Here is a 26,335-nt window from a genome sequence, read left to right on the forward strand (position 1 = left end):
ATCTTCTCATGGACCACCAAACAAGGATCATGAAGATAGAAGAAGGGTTCATCTTTAAACTAAAAAATCTAGCTAATTACAATCATAAAAGGAAGGAAGACATTTTGAAATGAGGGCAACCCCTTTTATGTTTCGTGTGACAACTGATGGATATGTTATTCGAGTAAAGACGAAATGTCAAAGTACTGTCAATTTTTTCAAAAAAAAAAAAAAATCAATCATAATTTTATTTTTATTGATTGTGTTTGATTGACAAGATTTGTAAAAATGTAAAAAGAAGAAAAACATGGATTGTCTTGTGCAAAGGTTTGATCTTGAATGATTCTTTTATTTCAGAAGAAATAAGAAAAGAATTATTGATTCCAAAATGTTATGATGGAGGATATAAAAGTTTTTGAATTCAGGGTACAAAATAAGGAACTCTCTTTTGCATAATTACCGTTACTTATTCTGTTTTTTTTTTTTTTTTTTTTTTTTTTTTTTTTTTTTTTTTTTTTTTTTAACTTGTAATTACTTTTAATATGTATTGATTTCATGAATTTAATGGAATTTTTCAAACAATCAAAGACTGAAATTTATTCTCTTGTTATAATAATTAAATTCAGTTTTGGGTTTGATTTTTTGAAACTCAATACTTTTTTTTTTTAAATGCACTGTACCAAAAAGTTTAAATATTTAAATTGGAAAAAGAAGGATATGAGATAGGTACTATACAGAACATTGAACGAAATAGGTAAATTCAAAAGTACGAAAAGGTATTTAAAGATTTCTACCAAATTTTCTAATTCGGATATTATGTACCTATAATTAAGGAAAAAATAAGAAACGATCTAATCACATAAATTTGATTCTAATTCAGAGCAATCAGAAAACTAAAAATATATACTCGTAAAACGTTAATAACTTATCATATAATACGATTATGCAATAAAAAGAACTAGCAAGGGACCAACACCACAACCCTGCGGAACTTCATTTATTTAAAACAAACAGTCAACACAAATTATAATCGGATTATCAGATCTAAAATCAAAACACTCTTTATGTGTTGTGCATTGAAAAGTCGTCCTTCTTTTCTATATCCACACACAGTGATAACCTCAATTTTTATCAACTGCACGTGATAAATCATACTTAAAGTCTATAAGCCGATTCTTTATGACATCTAACATTATAGCTCAATCTTCTTCTTCTGGATTCTTTTGTGCAGATATCTCTTCAAAACATGTGCTGCTGCGTGTGTTGCGTTGGGATATCTTATTTGTGTGCATTAAAGAAGGACAAAACTCATCAAGATGTACTTTAAACCGCCCAGCATGTGTCCACCGGGTGGTCTCTTTTTGGTCTTTCATTTTATCCTTTTATGTGCTCTTAATACACATTTTTTTTTGTTGTTTTGCCCCAGATGTACTCGTAATGTAGGAAGGAAAAAAAAACCGTAAAGTAGCACACGTCAATAATATTTTTTTTTCTTTTCGTACATTTTTGACATCAGGACGATGCGCATGAATCAAATTATAAGTATGCACCTCATACTCTCTACAGAGAAATAAGATTGACTTCTGGTAGCGCCGCAGGACATCAAGATGAGGGCAGTTACAACAACAGCAACAGTAAAAAAAAAAATCAGCAGCAGGAGTGACAAAAAATTTGCCTAAATTTTTTTTTTGTAAGTAACAAGACGACAGATGAAATTTCATTATGCTGATGGAATACATTTTAAAAGTGTATCCTTAAATACGTTGAGATTGGCTTTTGATTATGTGTCCATTGTTTCATTCAAATTCCTTTTCTCTCGACTGTCATCTCTCGATACATAAATTATGACACGTTAACTAGCAGTGGATATATTTTTCTTAAAGATAGTTTTTGGTGTGAGAAAGGTGAGAAAAGAAAAGAAAGAAGGACAAAATGTCAAAGGACACGAAAAATGAAAGGAAAGTTATAACAATATTTCTTGATGGTCCTCGTTGTGGTTGGATGATTTCTCTTCATATTTTATAACTTAATAATCTCTTGTGGCTTGTCCTTGTTGAGGTTCGAGGACGATGAGGATATAATACAGGACGACGCCAAAGGACGGTTGACCATCATAATCAGCGTTGTCATAAATGGGAAGTGTCAGAGCGCGGATTTTTATTCAATTTGAATTTATTTTTCCTCGGATCATCTACTCGGTATATCTTTGTGGGAAATGTGTGTGGAGAGACGTTAGTAATAAAAAAAAAAGGACGAAGATATTTAACGATATACCATTACTCAAAGGACAATGCAATTTTATTACTTTAACATCTTTCAACATCTCTGAGGTTTACCACGAAAAAAAAAAAAGAAATGCAATAAAAAGAAAATTCAAGCAGCAAAAAAGAGTGTCCTTACAAAAATGAATTTATTGAAAATTCGATTAAATATAATTTAGTATCCTTTATTACCAAAGAAGGATAATAATTATGTCAGAGAAATGAACTAAAAAAGAAACCATTAACAAGAGTGTTTCTTTTTTTTTTGTCTTTTTGTTCTTTTTCAAGTCTATTCAATCAAATTTAATGAAAGTCCTTGATGTTGAAGGATATGCTCTCACTGGGTTAACTGTGATTAATGAAAGATTTTTGAAACATTTCCATTAGTGGGATTTAATTTGAAATAGTTTTGTTTTTATAATTTTACTTCAAAAAGGAATATGTTCTCTGAGTGTACAGACTTTCTGTTCTTGAGTTGAAAGGACGACTCGTTGTAGTAGGTCACATGCGGGTATTGAGATGACACGTGAATGGCCAACGTGTGCAAAAAGAAAAGAATGCGGGATACCGAATTTGTGATGAGTGACTTTGTCCAAATCCTGTACAAAATGAGTGATCTATTTAAAGAAAATAATTGTCAAGTGTCCTTAAAAAGGATAAAAACATTCAAGTACTGCTCGTGCCTAGAAATGAAAATGACATTTTTGAGGAATTTGTTTAGAGAAAATCATTGACATGTGCGACGAATCCGGAATGATAAAATGTCATGAACATGAAGTTTTGATTTTGATGCCAAAAAGTGTAGGTATATCGTCACATCCACGTGGCCGCATTGGATAACAGATAGATTGTAATCTTTTTCTCATCTTAGATAATTATCTAAGATGAGCTTGATTTACATTAGAAGAAAATGATGGATTGAATTTATAGAAGATTTTTTAAAAATAGAAAGCGTGTTCGTCTTCTTCAAAAATAGAAGCAAAAGTTTAATAATTTCAACCAAAAATTTGTAGCTTGCATGTTATTGAATTTTCCACTAAAATAAGACAATAGGACTGGTGGGCATTCAAATTTGTAGCTTTTAAATGCTTTTCAGTTCAACAAATTTCGTTTCTGTTTTTTTTTTTTTTTTTAATTTTATAATTCCGCTAAAATGAGACTCAATTTAGCGGACGAAAATAAGTAAATTATTATTTTTTTGATGTCAAAAATGTAAGCTAATTAAATGCTTTTTGGTTGCGCAAAATTGAATTTTTAGCTCTCCCCGGTCATTTTCTATTTCAATTCAATGTTTAGAAAATATACTTCCGGTTTGATTAGGCCAGTGGTTACATTTTGAATTTTGATTTTTTTCTTTTTCCAGTAATTGTAGCTTACGGTAAGAAAATTTTTGATGCACACCCCAATTTCGTAGCTCCAAAACTTTTGACCTAGCTTTCAAAATCCAAAAAAATTCGAAATTTTTATTTGCACAGATTTGAAGTAACCTAAACTCTGATGAAATACTTAAAATTCGATTTTTTACTCGATTAGTTTTCTTGTTTTTTTAAATTCCGCTTAAATAAGGCGAAACCTCATATGTAACGGTCGAAATTTTCAAAAAAGTTGCATTTTTAACATTTTTCTTTTCTAGAAATTGTAGCTTTCCAAAGCAAAATTTGTTGCGTAAAAAAGAATTCTGTAGCTCTCCTCAGTCATTTTCTATTTCAATTTGAAATTTAAAAGTGCAAACAAAGATCACAAAGAAAAAATAAACCAAAAAAAAAAACAAACTTCTATTAAAGAATTGGCCATCGTTTTTTTGGGAATGATTTTTTCGCATTTTTTGAAGAAACAATTTTTTTTAAATGAAACGTAAAACTAAAAATATCGAGAAAACTTCCAATGATCAGGATTAAAAAAAAAAAAAAAAAAAAAAAATAAAAAGAAAGGTAGGCCTAAAAACTCCTGGTACAAGCAAATGCAAAAACACCAGCATTCAGTTGGCCTCAGAAACGGACAATACAAAATCGGGAGGCTTGCCGCCGATTTCTGAGGTCAACCCGGCGAACCCCACAGGCGGATCACTAGTGTGAAGCAGTAACGTGGGAAGGTTATGATCCCCTCGACATCGAGATCATAACAGCGCCGAGAAAAAGGAAGAAGAAGAAGATCAGGATTTTAAGGGACTGTGTATTTTACAGTTATCGAATCAAATTCACAACTGATCAGTTTCATTGTGATTTCTACAACCACCTTTTTTTGTGAATAACAAAATAAAAAAAAAAAAGATATGGCCGTTTGGTAAAGTTTCTAAAAATTAGGAATTTTGTTTAATCTCAAATTTTGAGCATATCAATATACTTAGTTCAAAGTAATTTTTCAAATCCGTTTTAGGGGCATTCTATTAATTTGGTAACTTTTGATTTAAATTGAAAATAGATGAGATCGTGATTGGTCAATAGCTTTTTTTCGCGGGTCATTTTTGTGAAATATGTATGGGTACTTGTATGGAAACATTAATTTTCTCATACATATATTTGCTTGGTAGGTATTTAGAATTTCAATAAGGTTCAAGACCCACTTCCTTTAACTTTAACCCCGACCCAAACGTTCATTCAAGATTTCACATGACTTTAGCTAAAATTTTACAATTTTTTTATAATTTCTGTGAAATTTGTCTGGTGTTTCTTTTCGTGTATTTCCAAAGGTTTTCCACAAAAACCATTTAACCTTATTTTTTTGTCATAAAAATCAAAAAAAAAAAAAATGTCATACTAAAAATATCTAATATATTGTCTAGCCCTAATTTTAACACACCTAATCATGTTATTACAACTCATAATTGCAAAATATCTTTTGCAATTTCCAATTCGATGCACTTTTAAGAACAAGAAACAAAAAAAGGACATTCGGGACATGAAAAGAACAAAAAAAAAAAATAACATCCTTGCACTTTTTGGCAAACCAATCGTGATAAATCAAAAATTACAATTATGACAGAGATATAGAGCCCATCAGAGAGCGTGTGGTAGGATCTACTTTCTTTTTTTTTTTACAAAGAAATTACAAAAGGATTGCTCATTTCATTGCATCCTTAGAAGAAAAAAAAAGTATGATGAAGAAAAAAAAAATACAAGAAACAATATCTGATCACTTTTGAATTTGTCTAAAGCAACAAAATTCCACATCGAGGAAACCAATTTAAACGAATTAAATCCTTTTAGCGGCAAATTAATTATCCTTGTTAAATCAAATGGAAAATCAAGGATCCCATCATATTCTATGAATACAACGTAGATATGAGAAAAAAAAGGATTCTACGACGCATCATCATTTTTTACTTTTCTTTATAGAATGTAGATCAGACCAAAGCAAGTCATGTAGAAAATTACGCTGCAAGGATAAATTTCATTCATATAGGACAAAGGAGACTCCAAATATAGAAAAGTGAAAGGAATACGAAGATGAAGAAAAAAAAAAATCGCAATAGGAAATGCGACACAAGATGATGAAATGGTCCATTAAAAGGGGTTAATCAATATGGGCCAGACGAACGACACAACGTCAACTCATTTATATTTCATCGAATAATATCCTTGCAGTCAAAAACATGACATGTCGATGTGGGGATATGGAAATTTCAAAATATGTCACAACACACTTTTTGTACAACGAAAATAGGTACTTCCTTTTGATTCATCTTAGATAAGCACAGACAGTTTATATACGATTTGGATTAACTTTTCATATTCTAATGCCTTCTAGGAATAAGAAATAAGGATTTAAGGAAAAAAAGGTGTCCTTATTTTCAGAAAAAAAAAATTAAAAAACAAGTTCTTATCCGCGCGGAACCAGTAAATTTTCCACCAAATTAAGCAATTCAAATAGTGTATAACCCGAAAAAATGAATGAATTCAACAAAAGGACATTTTCATTATATTCAATTGCGCGCACAAGGACGAAATACACACCCAAACAAACAAATCGTTTTGTTTTTTTCTTTCGCTCAAAAAAATTAGTTGTTAATAGTCGCTAATAGATGAAAGTGTTTAGATAAGACGCAGATGGAAGATCAAAAGTCCTCGGGCAAGGACTAAAAATACATTGTATCTTTTACGAACTTGATTTTAAGTTTTTTTTTTTGGGAATTGTTTGGTAATAATTGCGAAACCGAATCTAATTTGGCTACGATTTTTTCCTTACCTTTCTAAAGATATATAAAAGGCATATGATCAATAAAAGACTGTGAAAACTTGATCTTGTCGGCATGGTTTTGACACAGGAAGAAGAATATGCAGCAGCTTGCTGCCGTAAAAAGCTATTGTTCTGTAAGTTGTTGCGAAGATGTTGCTAATTTGAGTATATACTTTTGACAATATAACTGACACACAACAAAAAGGAGTGAATATAGCTTGGGGGCTTGTAGAAATGCGACATTAGGAATAAAAAGGTAGTCGAGCAACTTGTTTACTTAGACTTCTTGTTAGCGCCAAAAAATTTTGATTTTGTGTTGTCAAGCATATTATTTGGGCTTCAAGGCATGAGATGTTAAATAATTTTCTCGCTTTTTTTCTAACAAAGCGAAAAAGTAAAAGAAACATTACGTGCATAGTTATGTAATTGTCTTCTAGTAAACGTTACCGAATGTTGGGAACTCGAGATTTAAGGTTTAGAAAAACTTCCCTTTTTTTCTCTATATACCTAAAGTTTTTGGAAAGAACGTTTCCTCGACAAACATTTTGCTACGAAAATTTACTTTCAGTTTTGGGACAATTAGAAAAAATAACACAATTTTGTATGTGAACTTCTTTTTGAAACAAAATTTGTGTTCAAAAAAAAAATTATAATAATTACATTAATTGGAAAACTCTAGTACGTTTTGCAAAAACCCAAAAAATAAAAGTGAATTTTTGAATTACTTTAATCTTTTAAGTGCTAAGAGTGTCGATCGGTATTTATGATCCACAGAAAAGGTAGAATGGAATCAAAATATATTAAAAGATCTTGTGCATTCTATTGGAAATTTGGTTTTTTTTTTAATGATGTCGATGAAGAAATATCTCTTAAAAAACTTGAAAGGTCAAATAAACGTGTCATTGCATATTTTGGTTGAGCGCATTATCCGAATTTTGAAAACGTGTTTAAGGCTGTGACATTTTCAAGATTTTCAAATTTAAATACCCAATTAAAAATTTTATATTACAAAAAAAAAAAAAAAAAAAAAAAAAAAAAAAAAAACTACCCTAATGCAGATGTGGCTGATAGCCGGTTAAAATTATATTCTTAAATCTTCTTATTTATAGAACAGGTCTCGTCAATATTAATATTTTATTTTTTTGTTTATAAATAATTTGTTTTTAACTAACCATAATTTAAGTCAAGTCTATTCATTAAATATAAAAATAAAAAGTGAATAAGTTATGATTTGTAACACTGTGTTTTCTGCGAAGTTTTTATGTTGACTCAGTCCATTAAAATAAAAAAAAAATATGAAGGAAGTTCACTAATGTATTTCAGCTTCATGTTACAATGCGACATGATGACAAAGCGACAAGGCGACATGGCGACAAGGCGACATGGCGACAAGGCGACATGGCGGCAAGGGATTGGGGACAAAATCCCGAAAATCGAAATCCCGAAAACCCAAAATCCCGAAAACCCAGAATCCTCGACATGCAGACATGGCAATAAGGCGACATTGCGACAAGTCAACATGGCGACATAGCGATATGGCGGCTAGTGACTTGGTGACATGGCGACATGGCGATAAGGCGAAATTGCGACAAGGCGACATTGCGACAAAGCGACATGGCAATAAGGCGACATGGCGACAAGGCAACATGGCGACATACAGGACAGGTAGAATTGCGTTTTTTTTGCTGTTTTTATATATACCTAGAAGAGTCTTTGGCACCCTTTTTGTAATCTACAAAATCATCTTTTGGCATGTGTGCTCAACTTTTTCAGTTTTTTTTTTTTTTTAATTTTTAATGTTCTGTGATCCTTATTTTCTTTTTTAGAAAAAGTTTGGAAGTATCCAATTTCAAATTGTAGTCAACAATATTTGCGTCTTACTTACAAAATCTGCAGGAAATGATTCACTCACCTGTAACGAAAGAAAAACAAAAGAAAATCAAACAAATTTGTTTAATGCAAAAATACGATAAATGAATGAACTTAATTTATATTTACACATTTCATCTCACGTTAGATTTATTTATACCATAAGAGAGTCAAAGAGAAATCTTTCATAATAAAACAAAATATCATAAACTCATTTATGTAGCTATCACTCTCCTGACTGAAAATGGTTATCTACGTGAGAAATAGCAAACAAATTTTGATAAGATTCTAATAAATAATTCTACAAATTTTTCCTTATCACAAACACTTAGTTGCTTATAAAAAGACCATTACAATGAAAACTAAATAGAAATTAGTTAAACCTTTTAAGTGAGCAGGGACCTGTGTGCCATTCGAACACGATCATGAAGAACCTAATTGGTATCATTTTTGGTCTTCTATTGGCTTCATCTGCTTCGGCTATGCCAAGATTCGATGATCAACTTCGAGAATTAGTCGAAAGTGTTCGACAGCAATTACCTTGTGGATTTCCAACTGCTGGAATTCCACCATTAGCGCCATATAGAAACCAGTTACATCAATTCGATTTGAATAATCGTGGAACAGAGTAAGTTTTGATAAAGATTGATATCTCATAGGAACTAAATAAATGGGTTTTCCCATTTTTTCTCGCAGTCTTTTGGGAAACTTTACAAACCTCATTATCACAGGAATTGATGGTTTCGATGTCAAAGAACTCCACTATGCCACACTTTTGATGAAGCTAAATTTCGATGTGAATTTTAGTCAAATTAAACTCTTCAGTCAATACTACGCCAAAGGTGGTGTTCAAATATTTGGAAGAAACTTTTCATTAGTCGGAAATGGTGATTTTGATTTACTAGCCGAAAATATTCGTATTAATGGAAGTTTTCATCTTCGTCCAACAACATCGAATGGCTTGAAAATATGGAATTTTAAAAGTTCTTTCAATATGGATGGAGTAAAGTCGCAAACTACGGGAATTCTGAATAGTCCTTTGTATAGTGGTTTTTTCAACTCCTGGGTTGAAGAATTCGTTAGGATTCTTGTGGACGAAAACAGAGATCACATTGGCAATAAAATTGGAAGTTATATTGTGCCTGCTGTTAATCAACAACTGAAGAAGGTATCGGTATTGGAGCTGATTGGAGTTATTTTAGGACTTGGTGCACCAGATAGTCCTTTGTTTCCAGTTTGTCAAGTTTAGTGGTAAAAAAATGTAGGAAATTATGAATAAATTTGTTATTGGTTGAAGATTGTTTATTTTTTAATTGTTTGTTTCATAGAGATTAGGGTATCAGCTTTAAAACTTTTGAAAGTTTTATGGCACCAGGGGAAATCCATGTTCAAATATGCAAAACATTCTATATTTAAAGAATGCTATGAAATTATTTTCAGTTATGAAACTAAACGAGTTATTAACAAAATTTCCTCCGTTATCTTTTCTATTTATTTGTTGCATTATTCAACAACAATTGAATGTACAAAAAAAATTAGATTCGCCTGTAAATATGCAATGTAAAATTTAGTACAGCAAATAAATTCATCATAGCAATTAGTAGGCATTGATCAACTTAGTTCAGATTCAAACCAATTTAAGGGGTTTGTTTTACAGACGATAAACAAAAACTATTGGTTTCTGATTGGACAGCAACAAAATTCATTTTTAGTTGGTATTTTGATATTGTTCCAATTCATTGATTGAAGAATTTTAAAGAACCAATAAGAATCTAATTTCTGGTTTCTGGTAAATATATTATCATTTTGAGGAATAATAACTGTCGATGTAAATAAAAGATGAGCGGTCAAATTTCTCACTTCAAAGCTTTGCTTTTAAAACAAAATTAATTTTTTTTTTCAAAATTCTGCCAAAAAATTCAGCAATTTCTGTTTTTATGTTAATTTGTAATTTGATGTGATTTGATCCTAATTGTTTGATTTTTAACTTTCGCAAATATTTTTCAGAATGCTTAGACAAGCAATAAAACCTTTTCTTAATATTTTTAAATATATTTATTTATAATTTTAAAGACATTTGGTTGATTTTGGGGAAGAGCCGACATGGAGGGCAAATTTAAGTTGTATGTATTTTTTTTTGTACTTAACTTTTTTGAGAAAAAACAAAAATGCAGTTATATTGCAAGTGTATTGAAAATTACGTGTGAAAAGTTTAATCAAAATCGTTAAAGCCGTTTTCAAGAAAATTGACAAAACTTAAAAAAATGTACACTATTTAGTAGAAAAAATTTATTTTTGAAGAAAATTCATGAACAAATTTTAGTCTATTAATAAAAATTATATCAACTAATGCATTTAAAAAAATACTTAAAACAACCGACACGTGGAAACGGTTTTAATATAAGATGGTATAGTTTTGAATACTTTTTACCGTAAAAATAGAGTGGGAAATTTTTTATGGGTTTCGTTCTTTTTTGAAAATTTAAAAAAAAATCGTTATACCCGATTTTTTTTTTTTATTTTTAAAATTCCTATGTACAATTGTTCTAGCATTTTTCAAAAAAAAAAGTTGGTATGCCATTTTTGAGAAAAAAGAAAATTCATCAAACCGTTTTCAAAAAATATGTCAAAAAAATTAAAAACAACTTATTTCTTGCATTTAATGGAAAAATTTTTCCACTGTCACTTCAGTTTTTTTTGTATGCCATTGTAAATTTTCACCTAAAAAACATTGCTTGGTTAGACAAGGAAATACATTTTCTAAAGGTGGCAATTTGACCACAAAAATGCTTACAAAAAAGAAAGAACATTTATTTAAAAAAACTTTTTTTTTTCAAAACCATTAAAATAAAAAAATTACAACATTTTCCCGCATTTATTTTGGAAAAAAAAAAAACAACACTGGGTTTTATAAGAACTTCAAACTGCATAACATTCCCTTTTTCCATGCACCAAAACCTTATCGAAGTTTTGCGAAAGTTAAAATGTACCTTCTGTTATCCTTTAAAGAACTAAAATTTCAATTTTGTTATGATCTTTTATATGTTAGGGTTGTCGCAAATACTCAACTTTATCGAACCTATCTAACTTTGGAAAATAGTTTATGGGTTTCTATTTGTTATCTAATCATCCTTATCAATAAAAGTCGTACTAAGTAGATCACGTCTTGGAAAAATTACTAGCTTAAAGCTGATATGGCTACAGTCAAGATTTCTTCCGAAAAATAAATTTGTGATAAGAAATTCCATAAAGAGTCAAGGCCTAGTAATTAATTTTCTACCATTTTTGTCTGCAATTTGCAAGAATGGAAGGGACCGACAATTTACAGCCGACAACAGTAATATTGGAGGCTTTTTCAATTCCTGTTATGAAGAAATATCCCTGAAAAAAATGTTTTCAAGTTTTTGAGGCTAGTATTCGAACTCAGAAACCTTGGAGTTAGTGGTCGTCAAAATATTCAGTAGAAACATAATGAAGGGTAACTTTTATTCTTTTCTGGGAAATCAACACAACGAGCTCATTAATATTTGTGAGTGCTTCTGTAGGCACACCTCTTTTTTGCAAATTTGGCTTATACTTTTTCATGTAGCTAGAACTTTTTTCGGTCTCACTATTTTATAGAGAATCATATATGAAATTGATGAAGAATATTCCGAGGAATTCGAATATTGTATTCACAATTCAAAAAAATGTATTTTCACCTTTATAATGACACTTTTTTGTGACCACTTTTAATTTTTGTTCTACCAAATTCACACCCGTGTGCCGACAGAGGGTTAATTAGGGATTTTCCAAAAAAAATTGAGACCAAACAAACTTTCCAAATAAATAAATGTAATTTTAACACAGATAAAAACTTTTATTTCAAAACATTTAACAAAAAATTCTCTCCATTTAAGCCCATGGATCTGGAGGTGGTATACAAATATCATCATCAACATCACTTCCCTCCTCCTCTTCCTTTGAGCCACTATTAAAGATATAATCCCAAATATCCCAGAAATTAGTACCCTTCAATGCTTTATTCACTCTTGGTACAAACGCCTGTTCAATTTTAGCACTAACTCCATCCTTATTGTCATTAATTCCACTAACCACTGAACTTTCAAGTTTATCATTTAAAAATCGATTATATTTTCCTTCACCAGCCAGTCCAGTTATATTCGATTTACAATTTCCCACCTCCACTGTAGCATAGAATTCAGTAATTTTTGCTGATCCAATTAGAATAGGTAGCTTGTACTTCAAATTTCCTGAGACTTGTAATTTTTCCAAACTAAAATCAAGATCACCTTGACCCTCATAACGAACATTTACGCCAAGATCATTTAAAGCTTTGACGAGGGTATTTGTGTTGTACTTTCCAGTTAGACGAATTTTCTTAAATAGGAAATTAAATTGTACCCTACGTTTGATGATGTTTAGGGTAAATTTCTTGATTTTGAAGTTATCCAAGCCATCGACTTTAAAACGGAAGATATCATTGATAGTTCTATAAGGAGAAAAATACTGTCAGAAAACTATCTGATTTTTGGGGAATAAATTAACTTACTCAACAAGTGACGTTTTGAGATCATATTTTAACTCTTCCAAACGATATGGAGCTAACGGTGGAACACCTTGATCCGGGAATCCACATGGCATTCGTTTTCGAAGTTTTTTCAATTGACGACGAACTTGCCAGGAAATTATAAAACGCGGTTGAATTTGTCCCGCTGATTTAATGGGAGAATCTATTTCCGAACTTGATTCGTCTGGTACCAAATCAATATCATAATCTTCAATTTCTGCCAAGACTACTGCCGTCAAGGCTAGTAAAACTACAAGCAACCTCATGATCAAGACTATTGGCATTAAACCAAAAGTCTAAAGCTTTATATACACAACAAATAACTTTTGGTTATCAGACTTTTTTGTTTATCAAAACCTAAGGTTTATGACCCGTTTTTTTTTTTTTTTTTTCAAAATACCAGGTGTCCAGATTAGTCTTATCAATTGTATAGCCTTTGGCCTAATAAATCTAAATCAAAACACAAATTTTCTCAGCTTTAAAGGATAAATTATATTTTTTTATTGACTTTTCAGTTTAAACTTTCAAGCCCATGGATCTGGAGGTGCAACACATTTGCCATCTGGCTTCGGAGGTTTCATTGCAATTACACCCCAAATATTTTTACCTTTCAGACTTTCATTGATACTCGGAACAACAACATCTTCAATTCTAGAACTTATTTCAGCTTGATTGTCATTAATGCCTGACAAAATGGTATCTTCGATAAGGTTATTGATCAAACGATTGGTATTGGAAGTTGGAGCTATTCCGGTAATATTCGACTTACAGCCACCTAAAGTAATAGCGATCTTGAATTTGTAGATTTTCACACTTCCCCAGATCATGGGTGCCTTGTATTTGAAGGAACCTTTGATGGATAAGTTCATTAGGCCAAAGTCAATAGCTCCTTTGCCTTCGTAACGAACTTTGATACCAAGCTCGTTCAGCAAGTCGATCAGAGTATCAGTGTTGAATTTCGATGTTGCTTTGATTTTGCGGAAGATGAAATGGAACTTTACTTTTTTGTACATATAACTCATACTAAGTTTTTTTATCTTTATATCATCTAATCCGTCAAGACGAAAACGTACTAGTTGACTCACAGTGCTAGAAAAATTGTTTTATTTTCTATTTCTTCGAAAACTAGAAAAGTAAGCTTACCTTAAAAACGACTTTTTAGCCTGTAAATTGATTTCTTCCCTACGATAAGGAGCTAATGAAGGAACACCAGCTTCTGGCCAACCACATGGCATTTGTTTGATCATATTTTTGAGGGATTTTTTGACAATTGATGATATTATCAATCCACGATTGGGATTGACTTCTTGTCCATTTTGATCATCTTCTTCCAACCTTAATAGATCGATGTAAGTTTCGTCATCTTCATCGAATGGGGAGTTATCTTCAATGCTGACAACTTCATCTTGATCTTCTTGAGAGTTAATAACACTGCAGGTGGCAAAAGCCAGAGACAGTAATAGAACAAAAATGATCTTTTTCATTTTTTTTTTTTTGTATGATACTAAAACGTAGTAGACCGGCTTTTTATAGAAAATTTCTAGCACATTTTTAAGCTATTGGGGGTCATAAGTATTATCAGATAAAACAGTAGCAGTTGTTTATTAATTAGGGATTGGATTTAAAGCTTTTTTTACGAGCAATAATTCAGTGATAGGAGTCTGTTTTTTTTTATAATGGATTTAGAATTTATTGCTAGTTTGGTTTTTTAACAATACCAAAGATTATTGTTATTAATTGCTTGTTTGTAGACAAAAGATTACAATGTTTGCAAAGAAGTTTTTACAAGGCAACAGGTGGCATATAAATAATTTTGAAGCGATTGAGATTAAAGAACAAAGAAATAAGTCCAAGGAATGAGCAGGCAGTACAAAGTTGGGGAACATAAGAATTTCCTGACAAGAAGAAATCGTTGGAAACAAGAACAAGAAAAAAAAAACAATATTAAGTAATTCAAAGAAGAAGTTGTTGGAGATGAATTGCTGAAAATAAGAAATTTCTGGAACGGACTTGGAACAAAAAAGCTGTTGGAAACAAGTTGCTAGAAAAAAAAAAAGGCTGAAAACATTCTCTTAAAACTAGAAGTTGCTAGAAATAGGATGCTGAAGTACAACAGAATTTGGTAATGAGAAGATTCAAAAAAACAAAACAATTTGTAGAAACTGTGAACAAGAAATTCCTGGAAATATGTTGCATGTTGCGGTAAACAAGATGATAAATAAAATAAAGAATGTTGCTTAAGCTGTTGACGAAACTACGTTTTTAAAAACAAATATGTTGCTGAAAGGAAGCTGGAATCAAAAATATTTCTGGAACTGACAATATAGAGTTATTATAAACCACAAAAATGTTCGAAAACAAAAAGCAGCTGTAAAGAAGATGATTCTTAGCAAAAGCTCTTGCTGTAAACTAAAAGAAGAATCTGCTAAGATAATTAAACTTCTGAAAAGCAAGAACATACTGAAAACAAATTTTTGGTTTTAGAATTTGTCCGAAACATGTTAGTTGAAAAAAAAGTTGCTAAAAACAAAAGAAATTGGTTGCTGGAAATCAGGAGTAACTGTAAACAAAATGATTCTTCTTTAAATTAGCAGAGGCTGCGGGAACAAATTTTCTGGTAACAAAAAATGGCTTGCGACAAAAAGAGCCAGCAACATAAAAAAAGATGTTGCTGGAAACAAGTTGGTGAATATATAAGAAATTTCTTGTACCCATGAGCAATAAAAACAGGAGCGTGCAGCTAAAAGTTAAGGAGATAATACTAAAAAAAGAAGTAGCTGAAAGGCAGAACTCTCTAGAAACATCGAAAAGAGTGTAAGTCACAATATTCTTGAAAAGGATGTTGCTAAAAAACAGACATTTGCTGAAAACATTTGAGAAGTTGTTATAAATAGGACATCCTTCGTGAATTTACTAAAACAGATAAGTTGTTATAAAAGAAGATTTGTTTAAATAAGATGTTGTCGGCAAGAAGAAATTAAAAGATGCATTTAATTTCTAACAAAAAAGAATTCAATGAAAAAAAGAAGTAGATAAACTTCTATATAACAAAAAAGAGCGATTTTGGAAATAAGAAAAGTAGGAATTGCAGAAAACAAATATTTGCTTCTAACCGAAAATTTTTGGAACAAAATTTTACTCAAAAGAAGAAGTTTCCAAAAGCATACATTTCTGAAAAAAAGATTTTTTGGAAAAAAAGGTTCTTCTAAACAAGGAATTCGTAAAAAAGAGATTTTACTGAAAATCAGCACTGTCAAACAAGAGTGGAGTTCCGTGTCAATTTCCTTGGGGACAAAGTCAACATTTTCGTGGTGGTTTTAGTCATTATAAGTAAAACTAATTTTGTTGGTAGAATTGTTTTCCGAAGACATAATATTTATTTGTCTATTTCATCCAATAGCTGGTAGTCGTATTAAATTTTTAGATAAATAGTCCGGTCAATTTAGACATCCGAGGTTACATTAATTCCCAGCAAGCTGAAAATTGGTAGGATTGTTGGAAACACCATCATAAATTAAATTTAAAAAGTCCTCATCGATCCGAGGTGTGGAAAAAAATTTACGGGGGGTCAAAGGTCACAAAAACTGGTTTTTCACGATTTTCAGCAAAACGGTAAGTCTCATCAAAAAATTTTCAATGCAAGAATTGTAGACCAGATTATTATATATAAAAAGTGTCATGACACTTTTTTTCCTAAGACCCACCGTTTCTTAGGTATAACGATTCAAAAAGTTGAAGTTGAGTTGTAATCGTCATAATCAGGCCTATTTTGAAAAAAACTCCTAACTGAAAAGTTCCTGAAATATCATTATTTTTTAAGCTTGAATTTCGTTCTTCAACGGTTAAGAATATGGGAAAGCAAAAAAAAAATGGAATTTTTCGCCATTTTTCCGATTGGGCCCTTCTCCCGAAACCATTTCCCTTGGAATTTTTGTTTAAAATATGTCTGAATATATACAGGGTGTGCAATAGAGAATGGACAACCCTAAAACGGCTGATAGCTACACTTATGACTGTTCTAAAAACAGATAGAAAAAAGTTCTATCGCAACCAGTTCATAAAATATTGGCTTTTTTTCGTTCAGTGTATTTTAAATTTTTTCATCTTGTGTTTTCGTTCACTACAACCACGAATGAATGAATTTTATTTATTTCTTTTTTTTATAATTTTCTACAGTAATTGTATGAGTACATAAATGCTTAAAAAACTGCATAGCTATTGCACATTTTTGTAAAAAAAATTTTGAAATCTGTTTTTTGATGCAAAATGTAAAAAAAGTATTTTATGAAAAATTTTAAACACCTGTGGTATAACATAAATTTATAGAAACCTAGGTGGCCAACTTTCTTAAAAATATTCTAGTTTAAGGGGAATATTTTTAAGAAAGTTGGCCACCTAGGTTTCTATAAATTTTATTATACCACAGGTGTTTAAAATTTTTCATAAAATACTTTTTTTACATTTTGCATCAAAAAACAGATTTCAAAATTTTTTTTACAAAAATGTGCAATAGCTATGCATTTTTTTAAGCATTTATGTACTCATACAATTACTGTAGAAAATTATAAAAAAAAGAAATAAATAAAATTCATTCATTCGTGGTTGTAGTGAACGAAAACACAACTTTTTTCTATCTGTTTTTAGAACAGTCATAAGTGTAGCTATCAGCCGTTTTAGGGTTGTCCATTCTCTATTGCACACCCTGTATATATTCAGACATATTTTAAACAAAAATTCCAAGGGAAATGGTTTCGGGAGAAGGGCCCAATCGGAAAAATGGCGAAAAATTCCATTTTTTTTTTGCTTTCCCATATTCTTAACCGTTGAAGAACGAAATTCAAGCTTAAAAAATAATGATATTTCAGGAACTTTTCAGTTAGGAGTTTTTTTCAAAATAGGCCTGATTATGACGATTACAACTCAACTTCAACTTTTTGAATCGTTATACCTAAGAAACGGTGGGTCTTAGGAAAAAAAGTGTCAAGACACTTTTAATATATAATAATCTGGTCTACAATCCTTGCATTGAAAATTTTTTGATGAGACTTACCGTTTTGCTGAAAATCGTGAAAAACCAGTTTTTGTGACCTTTGACCCCCCGTAAATTTTTTTCCACACCTCGGATCGATGAGGACTTTTTAAATTTAATTTATGATGGTGTTTCCAACAATCCTACCAATTTTCAGCTTGCTGGGAATTAATGTAACCTCACCCCCTTATTTTAGTCTAATTTGACCGGACTATAAAAACAAATAACTAAAGTTCACATGCAGAAATAATCGATTGATAACTTTATCAGTATATTCAAGAAAAATTTGAAAACCATGAAAATTTTGAAATATCTAAAATGGGTAAGACTTCACAAAATTTAAATAAACAAGGGATCAGTTATCAACGATTTTGAAAAATTGATGAAGATCTGTTACTAAGCAAAAAGTTAAAACTTGGAAAAAAAGGATATATTAAGAAATTTGTTTAGAAAAAGTCAAATCTGTGTACGAAGAGTTTCAACTTTTAGAAAGTGTAACATGTCAATACTTGAAGTTTGGAAAATCTTCTGCCGCCCAAGAAATGTCCATTGAATATTGCATTTCTGTTTGTTGACAGATTGATATCTCTTAAATTATTCTCAAAAGTAGAACTTCTACTTACTTTCCAATTCTTTACTGAATTTGTTTCAATCCAGAAAATTTAAAATCTATAGAATAATAAGTAAAAACACGTGAAAAATCGGTTAAAAATTTTACTTCATAAGAAATTCATTATTTTTTTTTGTAATTCCTTGCCCATTGATCAGCTGGTGGATAGCAAATTTTTCCTTTCTTCCCAAATGCGCTCTTAAGTATCGACCATATTTTTTTTCCCTTCAATTTATCATTCAAATATGGAACCAATTCATTTTCCAATTTTCCACTGATTTTATCCTGATTCCCATTGACAGCTTTCATTATAATATCTTCAATTTGTTCATCCAACAATTGTTTCAATTTACCTTCACCAACTATTCCATTAATTCGTGCAACAGCATTACCCAACGTAATTGAAGCATTACATTTGTAAATTTTAATACTTCCAAAGATAAATGGCATTTTATACTTAAATTGTCCTTGAAATATTAGATCTTCAAGAATCAATTCCAAATCACCATTGCCAGTGTATTGAATTTTTATACCATAATCATCTAGAAAATCAATCAAGGCACCACTTACTAATCTTCCACTTATCACAATTTTTGGAAAAACCAAATTAAATTGAACTTTTTGCTTAAACGTGTAGTTGATTTTCAATTTGTTGATCAATACAATATCCAATCCATCAATTCGAAAATGTTCAATTTTGGCAAAAATTCTAGAAAAGAAACGTAAAATTTTGGTAAATTTTCTTGTTTAAGACTTTTTCTATCGAAAAAAAAACCTACTTAGCAAAAGCTTTCTTCAATTCAAATACAATTTCTTCTTTAGTGTAAGGAGCTAGTGGTGGAATACCAGCATCTGGCCATCCGCATGGAAATTTACTCAACAAGTTTTCTAACGAATCTTTACCACTTGAACTAAGACTTCTACCTTGAATAGCTGTTAGAAGAAAAGTTTTTGAACAAAATTCTTTATTAATTCGATCGATTTCATCCTTACCAATATTTTTGGGCTTAAACTCTTCTGCGGCTGCGAAAGCTAACAAAGCCACAAAAATTAAAACAAACGTTTTCATCCTTGAAATTTAGAACAAAAACTGAACAAATTTAAATTAAATTGAATTCTTTAAATATTGATTGGGATATCGGATCGAATGGATCTTATCCGGTTTTGGCTTATGGGTTTTTTGAAGCAGCAGATAAGCTGCTCTCTTTTAATCAAAACAACAAGGTCTTTAACATACCTTACTGATATTAGAATACTTAATCTAATCTTCTTTTGTTCGAAAGCCCACCAGTCAAGTGAGAAAAGAATCACTGCTTCGTGCATGTGTGATATTGATCGAAAAATCGAAACAGTGGATGGCGAAAGTGTGCCAGATTTTTAAGCTGATTGGTTTTTGTTTTTGGTCCCAAGGCTCCTTTGATTGAAATATTAATTTGTATTTAATGGAATTTATGTTGCTTGTTGAACGACAGTTCCCGGAAAGACTGAGAAGTTACATGGAAGGAATTGAACCATCCACAGCATATCGGTTACAATTTCGAGGGAGCTTTTGATTCTTTGACATCTTATTGGCCAAGTTCGCTAGATTCATCTTTTGTTTAAGGGATTCGTCCGTTAATTTGCCGCATTCACCTGTTTTTTTTAGTGATTTGCATGATTCGACCGTTGGTTTGTCAAATAAGCCTGCTAATTTGACGGGCTCGCCCATAGAATGGTCATGTTTACGTGCTAAGTTTTTTGCTGGATGATTTTGTCAATTTGCCAAATCCGTTGATTTGTCGAATTCGTCCTTATTTTATTCGTAATTTCCGTGGAAAGGACAAGATTTTGCTAAATTTTTTAAGGGTACCTTTTATACCATTGATTTTATCGGACTTATCGCGGATTTTCCTTATTTAAAAGTGACATTTTTGAATTAATTTATTTTTTCCAGCGACTAAAAAGGTCATTAGACAACTTAAATGTTGGTACTACTGCCATTCACTTATTGTATTTAGTTTAGAAGTTTGACTTAGATCATTTTTCTAAATCTCTCTCATTTTCATACAAAATGCCATAAAGCAAAAACTTTAAACGACGATTACTCAAAGCTCGAAGTCACTTAACCCCTCCTCATGGGAAGACTTTTTGTACGACTCCTCAAAGCATTGAAGAAAAAAGCTAATTGGTGATTCTAAAAGGTTTATTTCAATAATTTTTATTCGTTATTCATCTTTATTTGTAGAAAAAAAAAAATATAAAAAATGTTAATTTAACAATGTCTCTTGTTAATTCAATCATTCAATTATTTAGTTTTAAAATTCGCAGAATTCAATACAAAACCGTAACTTAAACGTTAAACTTCATTTTCAGCTCGATCATCTGGTGGAATACAAACATCACTTTTGCCAAATGCTGCTCCAATCACTGACCAAACTTTATAACCCTTCAATTTTCCATTCAAAAATGGAATCAAATCATCTTCAAATTTTGCACTAATTCCATTTTGATTCAAGTTAACAGCTTTCACAATGATATCTTCAATTTGTTCTTCTAATAACTGTTTCAGCTTGCCTTTACCAAATATTCCATTAAATTGTGTTATAACATTACCCAATGTTATTGAACCAGCAAATCTATAGATTGAAATACTTCCAAAAATAAATGGCATTGTATATTTGAATTCACCTTGAAATCTAATATTTTCAAGTATCATTTCAAAATCTCCTCCTTGGTTAATATATTCGATTCTTAATCCGTAATCTTTCATAAGATCGATGAGAGCACCACTTAAAAGTTTTCCACTTATGACAATTTTTGGAAAAAGTACGTCAAATTTAACTTTTTGACTAAAAGTGTAGTTGATTTTGAGCTTGTTAATTAGTAACTCATCTAATCCGTCAATTCGAAAATTTTCAATTTTGGCAAAGATTCTAAAACAGAAAGAAAGATTTGAAAATTTCGTGTTCAAGTATTCAAAAAAAAAAAAAAAAAAAAACCTACTCAGCAAAAGCTTTCTTCAGTTCGAAAACAAATTCGTCTTTGGTGTAAGGTGCTAATGGTGGTATACCAGCCTCTGGCCATCCACATGGAAATTTACTAACAAAGTTTTCTAACGCATTTTTACCACTTGAACTGAGACTTCTACCTTCAATAGCTGTTAAAATGAAATTTTGAAAAAAAATCTTCTTTTGAATCAAACTTATTAATCTTACCAAGTCCATTATTTTTCGATTTCTGCAAAGCAATTGATAGATGATTTCTTTGTAAAAACTCTTCTGACACGCGGCCAGCTTCGGTTAAGACCAATAAAGTCGTGAAAATTAAAAAACACGTTTTCATTCTTGAAATTTTGAATAAAAAATGACTAAATTTTTTGGAATAAATTCAATTCTATCTATTTGTATTCAATGATATTCATTCTTATCTTATCCGCAATTTTTTTTTTTTTAGGATTTTCAATCAACAGATAAGCTGGTTTTCGTTCAATCTAAACACTGAAACGCTAAAAATCCCACAACACATTATTATCTAATCACGGTAAGATAACTTACCTGTCATGTAAAAGGTTAAACATAATCATAATGCAGGCATGATACTGACATATTGGAAATATTAGAAGGGTTTCCCCTATGTTTATTTAGCCAGCAGATTATTTATGTAGAGGTAGGTTCTTGTATGAAAAACTTGGTTCGTTTGACGAAAAATAAATCAGTTTTCATTGACTTTTTTTTTTAACTTGTCTCTTTAATGTTTATCTTTTCTGTTATAACTTCTAAAAAACTTATCGTAATTTTTAAATCTAGTATGGTTTGGGTGCGTCTGCTGAAAAAAATGTGACTCAGCAAAATATTTAATATGGCGCCCATTAGGGTAAAAGTCATGGACTATTCTGTTTTTTTAACACTGCGATTTTGCAAATACTTTTGCTGCATACATATTATTATTATATCAAATACTAAAACCCAGCTTACCTCTTAAAATCACTCTAAAAAAAAAACTAAACAAAGAAATACATATTCCTTTCTAAAATTTTAAAGTGATGTCAATTCAACTGTGGTATTATGCCACCGACCACAAAAAAAAAAAAATTAACGTTTCAAGTAACTCTTCCGCAGGATGATATCTGATAAATTTCTAACTTGCTTCATCTCGTAGCATCTTTAATGGTTCTGGCATGACGTCTTAAAAACGGGCTCTGTTTCAAGAGTTGCGCCATTTTGTTTCTTTAACGCACACGTGGCTATTCACCTTCGCATCAAATCTTCTTTTTGATGCTATAACCACTCATACTTCCAAGGTTTCAAATCACAACTCTTAATTTTCTTCTTATCTAGTGCATTACTTTGTACATTTTCGTCTTTATTTTCATCTTCATCTTCGTCCTCGTGGTCATGTTCATTTTTATTTGGCATTTTTTATTTTTCACTTTTAACTTTTCATTTTTCATTTTTTATTTTTTATTTTTTTTATTTTTTATTTTTTATTTTTTATTTTTTATTTTTTATTTTTTATTTTTTATTTTTTATTTTTTATTTTTTATTTTTTATTTTTTATTTTTTATTTTTTATTTTTTATTTTTTATTTTTTATTTTTTATTTTTTATTTTTTATTTTTTATTTTTTATTTTTTATTTTTTATTTTTTATTTTTTATTTTTTATTTTTTATTTTTTATTTTTTATTTTTTATTTTTTATTTTTTATTTTTTATTTTTTATTTTTTATTTTTTATTTTTTATTTTTTATTTTTTATTTTTTATTTTTTATTTTTTATTTTTTATTTTTTATTTTTTATTTTTTATTTTTTATTTTTATTTTTATTTTTATTTTTATTTTTATTTTTATTTTTATTTTTATTTTTTATTTTTTATTTTTTATTTTTTATTTTTTATTTTTATTTTTTATTTTTTATTTTTTATTTTTCATTTTTCATTTTTCATTTTTCATTGTCATTGTCATTGTCATCGTCATCTTTATCGTCATTCTCACTTCGTCATCTTCATCGTTATCTTCATTCATTTTTATTATCGTGTCATGGCTGGCATGTCCTGGCGAAAGACAGGTCCAGGATGATACAAGTCTAGGAGGGGTGGTACCAAAAATACGGGGTATGTTTTGGAAAGTAGCTACCTTTAATCATCCGTTTTCTATTTTTATCTATGACTCCAACAAAAAAAAAAAAAAATCCCTCGCTCCACCAAGTTTAATCCGCTGGCAGATAATAATTATTTAAAAGAAGTGTATCTATAAATCCATTATCAACGATCTATAGACACAATAATTTTTTAATAAGTGACGAATGACAGTCTTACAATTTAAAAGACCAATAAAATTAATTTGAGACTGATACAAAATCAGGTGCCAAAGTTCTCAAAACAGTAAGATTGATAGGTTTTTTTTTTTTATAGTACTGTGCTAAAATATGAATCTTTTTGGAGTTTCTTCAAATTTCAAAGCTTTCAGGTTACTTACCAAAAAATGACTGAGAAGAATCTGAATTTCATCAGAAATTTCTGAACCAAAAAAGTCTTTATCTGCGTTTTTTTTTTCTAAAAGACTTTAACTTATCAAAAATATAATAAGCAGAAATTTCTACACAGTACTGTAAAGTTTACTTATCAAACTAAATAAAAGGACTTTGTCTTCGTATTATTAGATCAGTTTTTGATTTGTATTCAAACATGAATAAAGTTTTGTTAGTATTTTTGGGGCTTTTGGCCATAACTTCAGCTGCTAGCGTGCAAAGGCACACGGCTATTGAAGGTGTTAAAGAAGTTGTTCAACAAAAAGGTTCGTTTTTGGGGATTATTGAATGCTGAAAACGTGTAATAAAATCTTTAATTTTTTACATTGTAGGAATAGCGAAGAGAGATCTTATTCTGAGTGTATCATGGAAACCAATTGTGGAAAACTTTATCAAAAAATTGAAACCAATCGTAAAAGATGAAATCACCTTAACGCTGAATACGTCAATTGCTGAGTAAGTCTGTCTAATAATTTTTTTTCAATTAAAAGTTTTAACTTTTTCTATTTCCAACTCTAGCCTTGATCTAAAAATTACAAATTTTACCATCGACAATCTTAATGAAGCCGTAGTAAAAAAGCTCACCGTTGACTACACTCTCCGTCACTATGTAAAATTTAACGTTCTTATACCAAAAGTTATCCTAACTGGCAAAATTTCCGCTAATGCAACAATTGAAATTTTGAAAAAATTTGGAATTAAATTAAATCGTAAACTTGAAGGTGATTTGCAATTGGATATGGAAGAAGTCATATTTGCAGGTTCTTTTAAATATAAATGGCCACTAATTCCATTTAGAGGAAGTATCAAAATCTATAAATTTGATGCCACGATTGATGTTACTAATGTTGTGTCGAAAATTGATGGTGTTTTTGGTGGTAACAAAGTTGATCAATTGTTTAATACTGCTGTTGAAGTGGCAGTAATGAAACTTATTACTTCGGAGCAGGAGAAAATTAGTGAAATACTTCAAGATACTTTAGTACCGTTTGTTAATGACAAATTGGATGGCGAAAATATTTGGACAATTATTGGATAGGTTTTGAAAAGTTTATAAATATTTAGAAAATTATATATTATTTTGAATGTGAATTTTGTATTTTAACTTAGTTTTATATTAATTTTTGTAATAAAAAAAAAAACAAGTCTATTTCTTGGCTAATCATGACGAACATTTAGAAATTATGATTTTTTTTTTTTACTAAAAATCACGAAATTCTTCAGAAGTATCACGGATTGCTCCGATAAGTATCACAGGTTGCTCTAGTCAATACCACTAGTCGGTATTACAATTTACTCAGTAAACTTTCTTAGAATATTCTACTTGCTCTTGTGAGGAACATAAATTCGTTCCATAACTATAACGATGAGTTTCCTAAAATATCACGGAATTCTTCAGAAGTATCATGGATATTTCCTCCAAAAATTAGGGTTTCTTTAGTCAATATAACGAATTGCTCGACAAACTTTCGTATTATAACATTTAGGTATCATAGATTGTTTAAGTAACTATCACGAAATACTGGAATAAATATCACGGAATTCTCCGTATGTATCATCCAATGCTCCGTTAAGTATCACAGGTCACTCAAATGAATATCACAAGTCAGTATCACGAATTGCTCAGCAAACTTTCGTAGAATATATGTATTCCTATTCCTATCACGAAATGCTTGAATAATTATCACAGAATTTTCAAGAAGTATCACAGGAAGGTCCTTTAAGTATCACAGCTTGCTCTAGTCAAAAACTATCAAGAAAAATATATCACGATTAAAATCAGCTCTAACTTCTAAATTTACGCAAAAACTAGAATGAAACCAGTAAATTTCGTGAAAAACTATAAAACCTTGCTGAAATTTTTAAATTCTGCTGAAACGGAAATATCAGCTAAATTTCTGCTGAAACTAAAAAAGCGCGATGAAATTAGTTAATTTTGGAAGATACTGAAAACCTTTACTAAAACTAATAAGTTCTAACCGAAACTGTTAAATTTTACTTAAACTTTGTTGAAACTTCTCAAAAACTGGGATGAAGCTAGTAGATTTCGGGAAAAACTGAAAAACTTTGCTAAAATTGGTAAATTATAGCCGAAGCTGCTAAATTTCACCTAAACTTTGCTGATACGTATAAAATTTCCGCTGAATCTCAAAAATTGTGATTGAACTAGTAAATTTAAGAAAAACTGAAAAACTTTTCTGAAATTGGTAAATTCAAGTCGAAGCTGCTAAAAATTCACTCAAACTCTGCTGAAGTAGGAAAATATAAACCGAAACGAATGAAACGAGTTAATTTCAATACTAATAAATTCCCTTTATACTTATGTTAAAGTCCCGCT

The 26,335-nt window shown here is 30.2% G+C and overlaps 6 protein-coding genes across 7 annotated transcripts in view; 2 read left to right on the forward strand and 4 right to left on the reverse strand.

The window, feature by feature from the left end:
* Positions 1 to 26,335, reverse strand: part of LOC129913609 (centaurin-gamma-1A) — a 338,022-nt gene that overhangs the window by 114,988 nt on the left and 196,699 nt on the right. The window lies entirely within an intron of this gene.
* LOC129913622 (uncharacterized) lies at positions 8,641 to 9,581 on the forward strand. The gene is made up of 2 exons (XM_055992390.1): positions 8,641 to 8,913; positions 8,982 to 9,581. The coding sequence occupies exons 1-2, from the start codon at positions 8,711 to 8,713 to the stop codon at positions 9,532 to 9,534; spliced, it is 756 nt and encodes a 251-aa protein (XP_055848365.1). The 5' UTR covers positions 8,641 to 8,710; the 3' UTR covers positions 9,535 to 9,581.
* On the reverse strand, positions 12,124 to 13,142 carry LOC129913617 (uncharacterized). Its single transcript, XM_055992384.1, has 2 exons — positions 12,838 to 13,142; positions 12,124 to 12,777 (listed from the first exon to the last, which is right to left on the reverse strand). The coding sequence occupies exons 1-2, from the start codon at positions 13,137 to 13,139 to the stop codon at positions 12,180 to 12,182; spliced, it is 900 nt and encodes a 299-aa protein (XP_055848359.1). The 5' UTR covers positions 13,140 to 13,142; the 3' UTR covers positions 12,124 to 12,179.
* LOC129913616 (uncharacterized) lies at positions 13,323 to 14,364 on the reverse strand. The gene is made up of 2 exons (XM_055992383.1): positions 13,999 to 14,364; positions 13,323 to 13,944 (listed from the first exon to the last, which is right to left on the reverse strand). Exons 1-2 carry the CDS (start codon positions 14,337 to 14,339, stop codon positions 13,380 to 13,382), a joined length of 906 nt encoding a protein of 301 aa, XP_055848358.1. The 5' UTR covers positions 14,340 to 14,364; the 3' UTR covers positions 13,323 to 13,379.
* On the reverse strand, positions 19,152 to 21,943 carry LOC129913619 (uncharacterized). The gene is made up of 3 exons (XM_055992385.1): positions 21,689 to 21,943; positions 21,477 to 21,630; positions 19,152 to 21,406 (listed from the first exon to the last, which is right to left on the reverse strand). The coding sequence occupies exons 1-3, from the start codon at positions 21,813 to 21,815 to the stop codon at positions 20,830 to 20,832; spliced, it is 858 nt and encodes a 285-aa protein (XP_055848360.1). The 5' UTR covers positions 21,816 to 21,943; the 3' UTR covers positions 19,152 to 20,829.
* On the forward strand, positions 24,148 to 25,154 carry LOC129913623 (uncharacterized). Its single transcript, XM_055992391.1, has 3 exons — positions 24,148 to 24,263; positions 24,330 to 24,453; positions 24,517 to 25,154. Exons 1-3 carry the CDS (start codon positions 24,155 to 24,157, stop codon positions 25,034 to 25,036), a joined length of 753 nt encoding a protein of 250 aa, XP_055848366.1. The 5' UTR covers positions 24,148 to 24,154; the 3' UTR covers positions 25,037 to 25,154.

This window comes from Episyrphus balteatus, chromosome 3, assembly GCF_945859705.1.
Source record: "Episyrphus balteatus chromosome 3, idEpiBalt1.1, whole genome shotgun sequence".
In the NCBI taxonomy this organism is placed as follows: Eukaryota; Metazoa; Arthropoda; class Insecta; order Diptera; family Syrphidae; genus Episyrphus; species Episyrphus balteatus.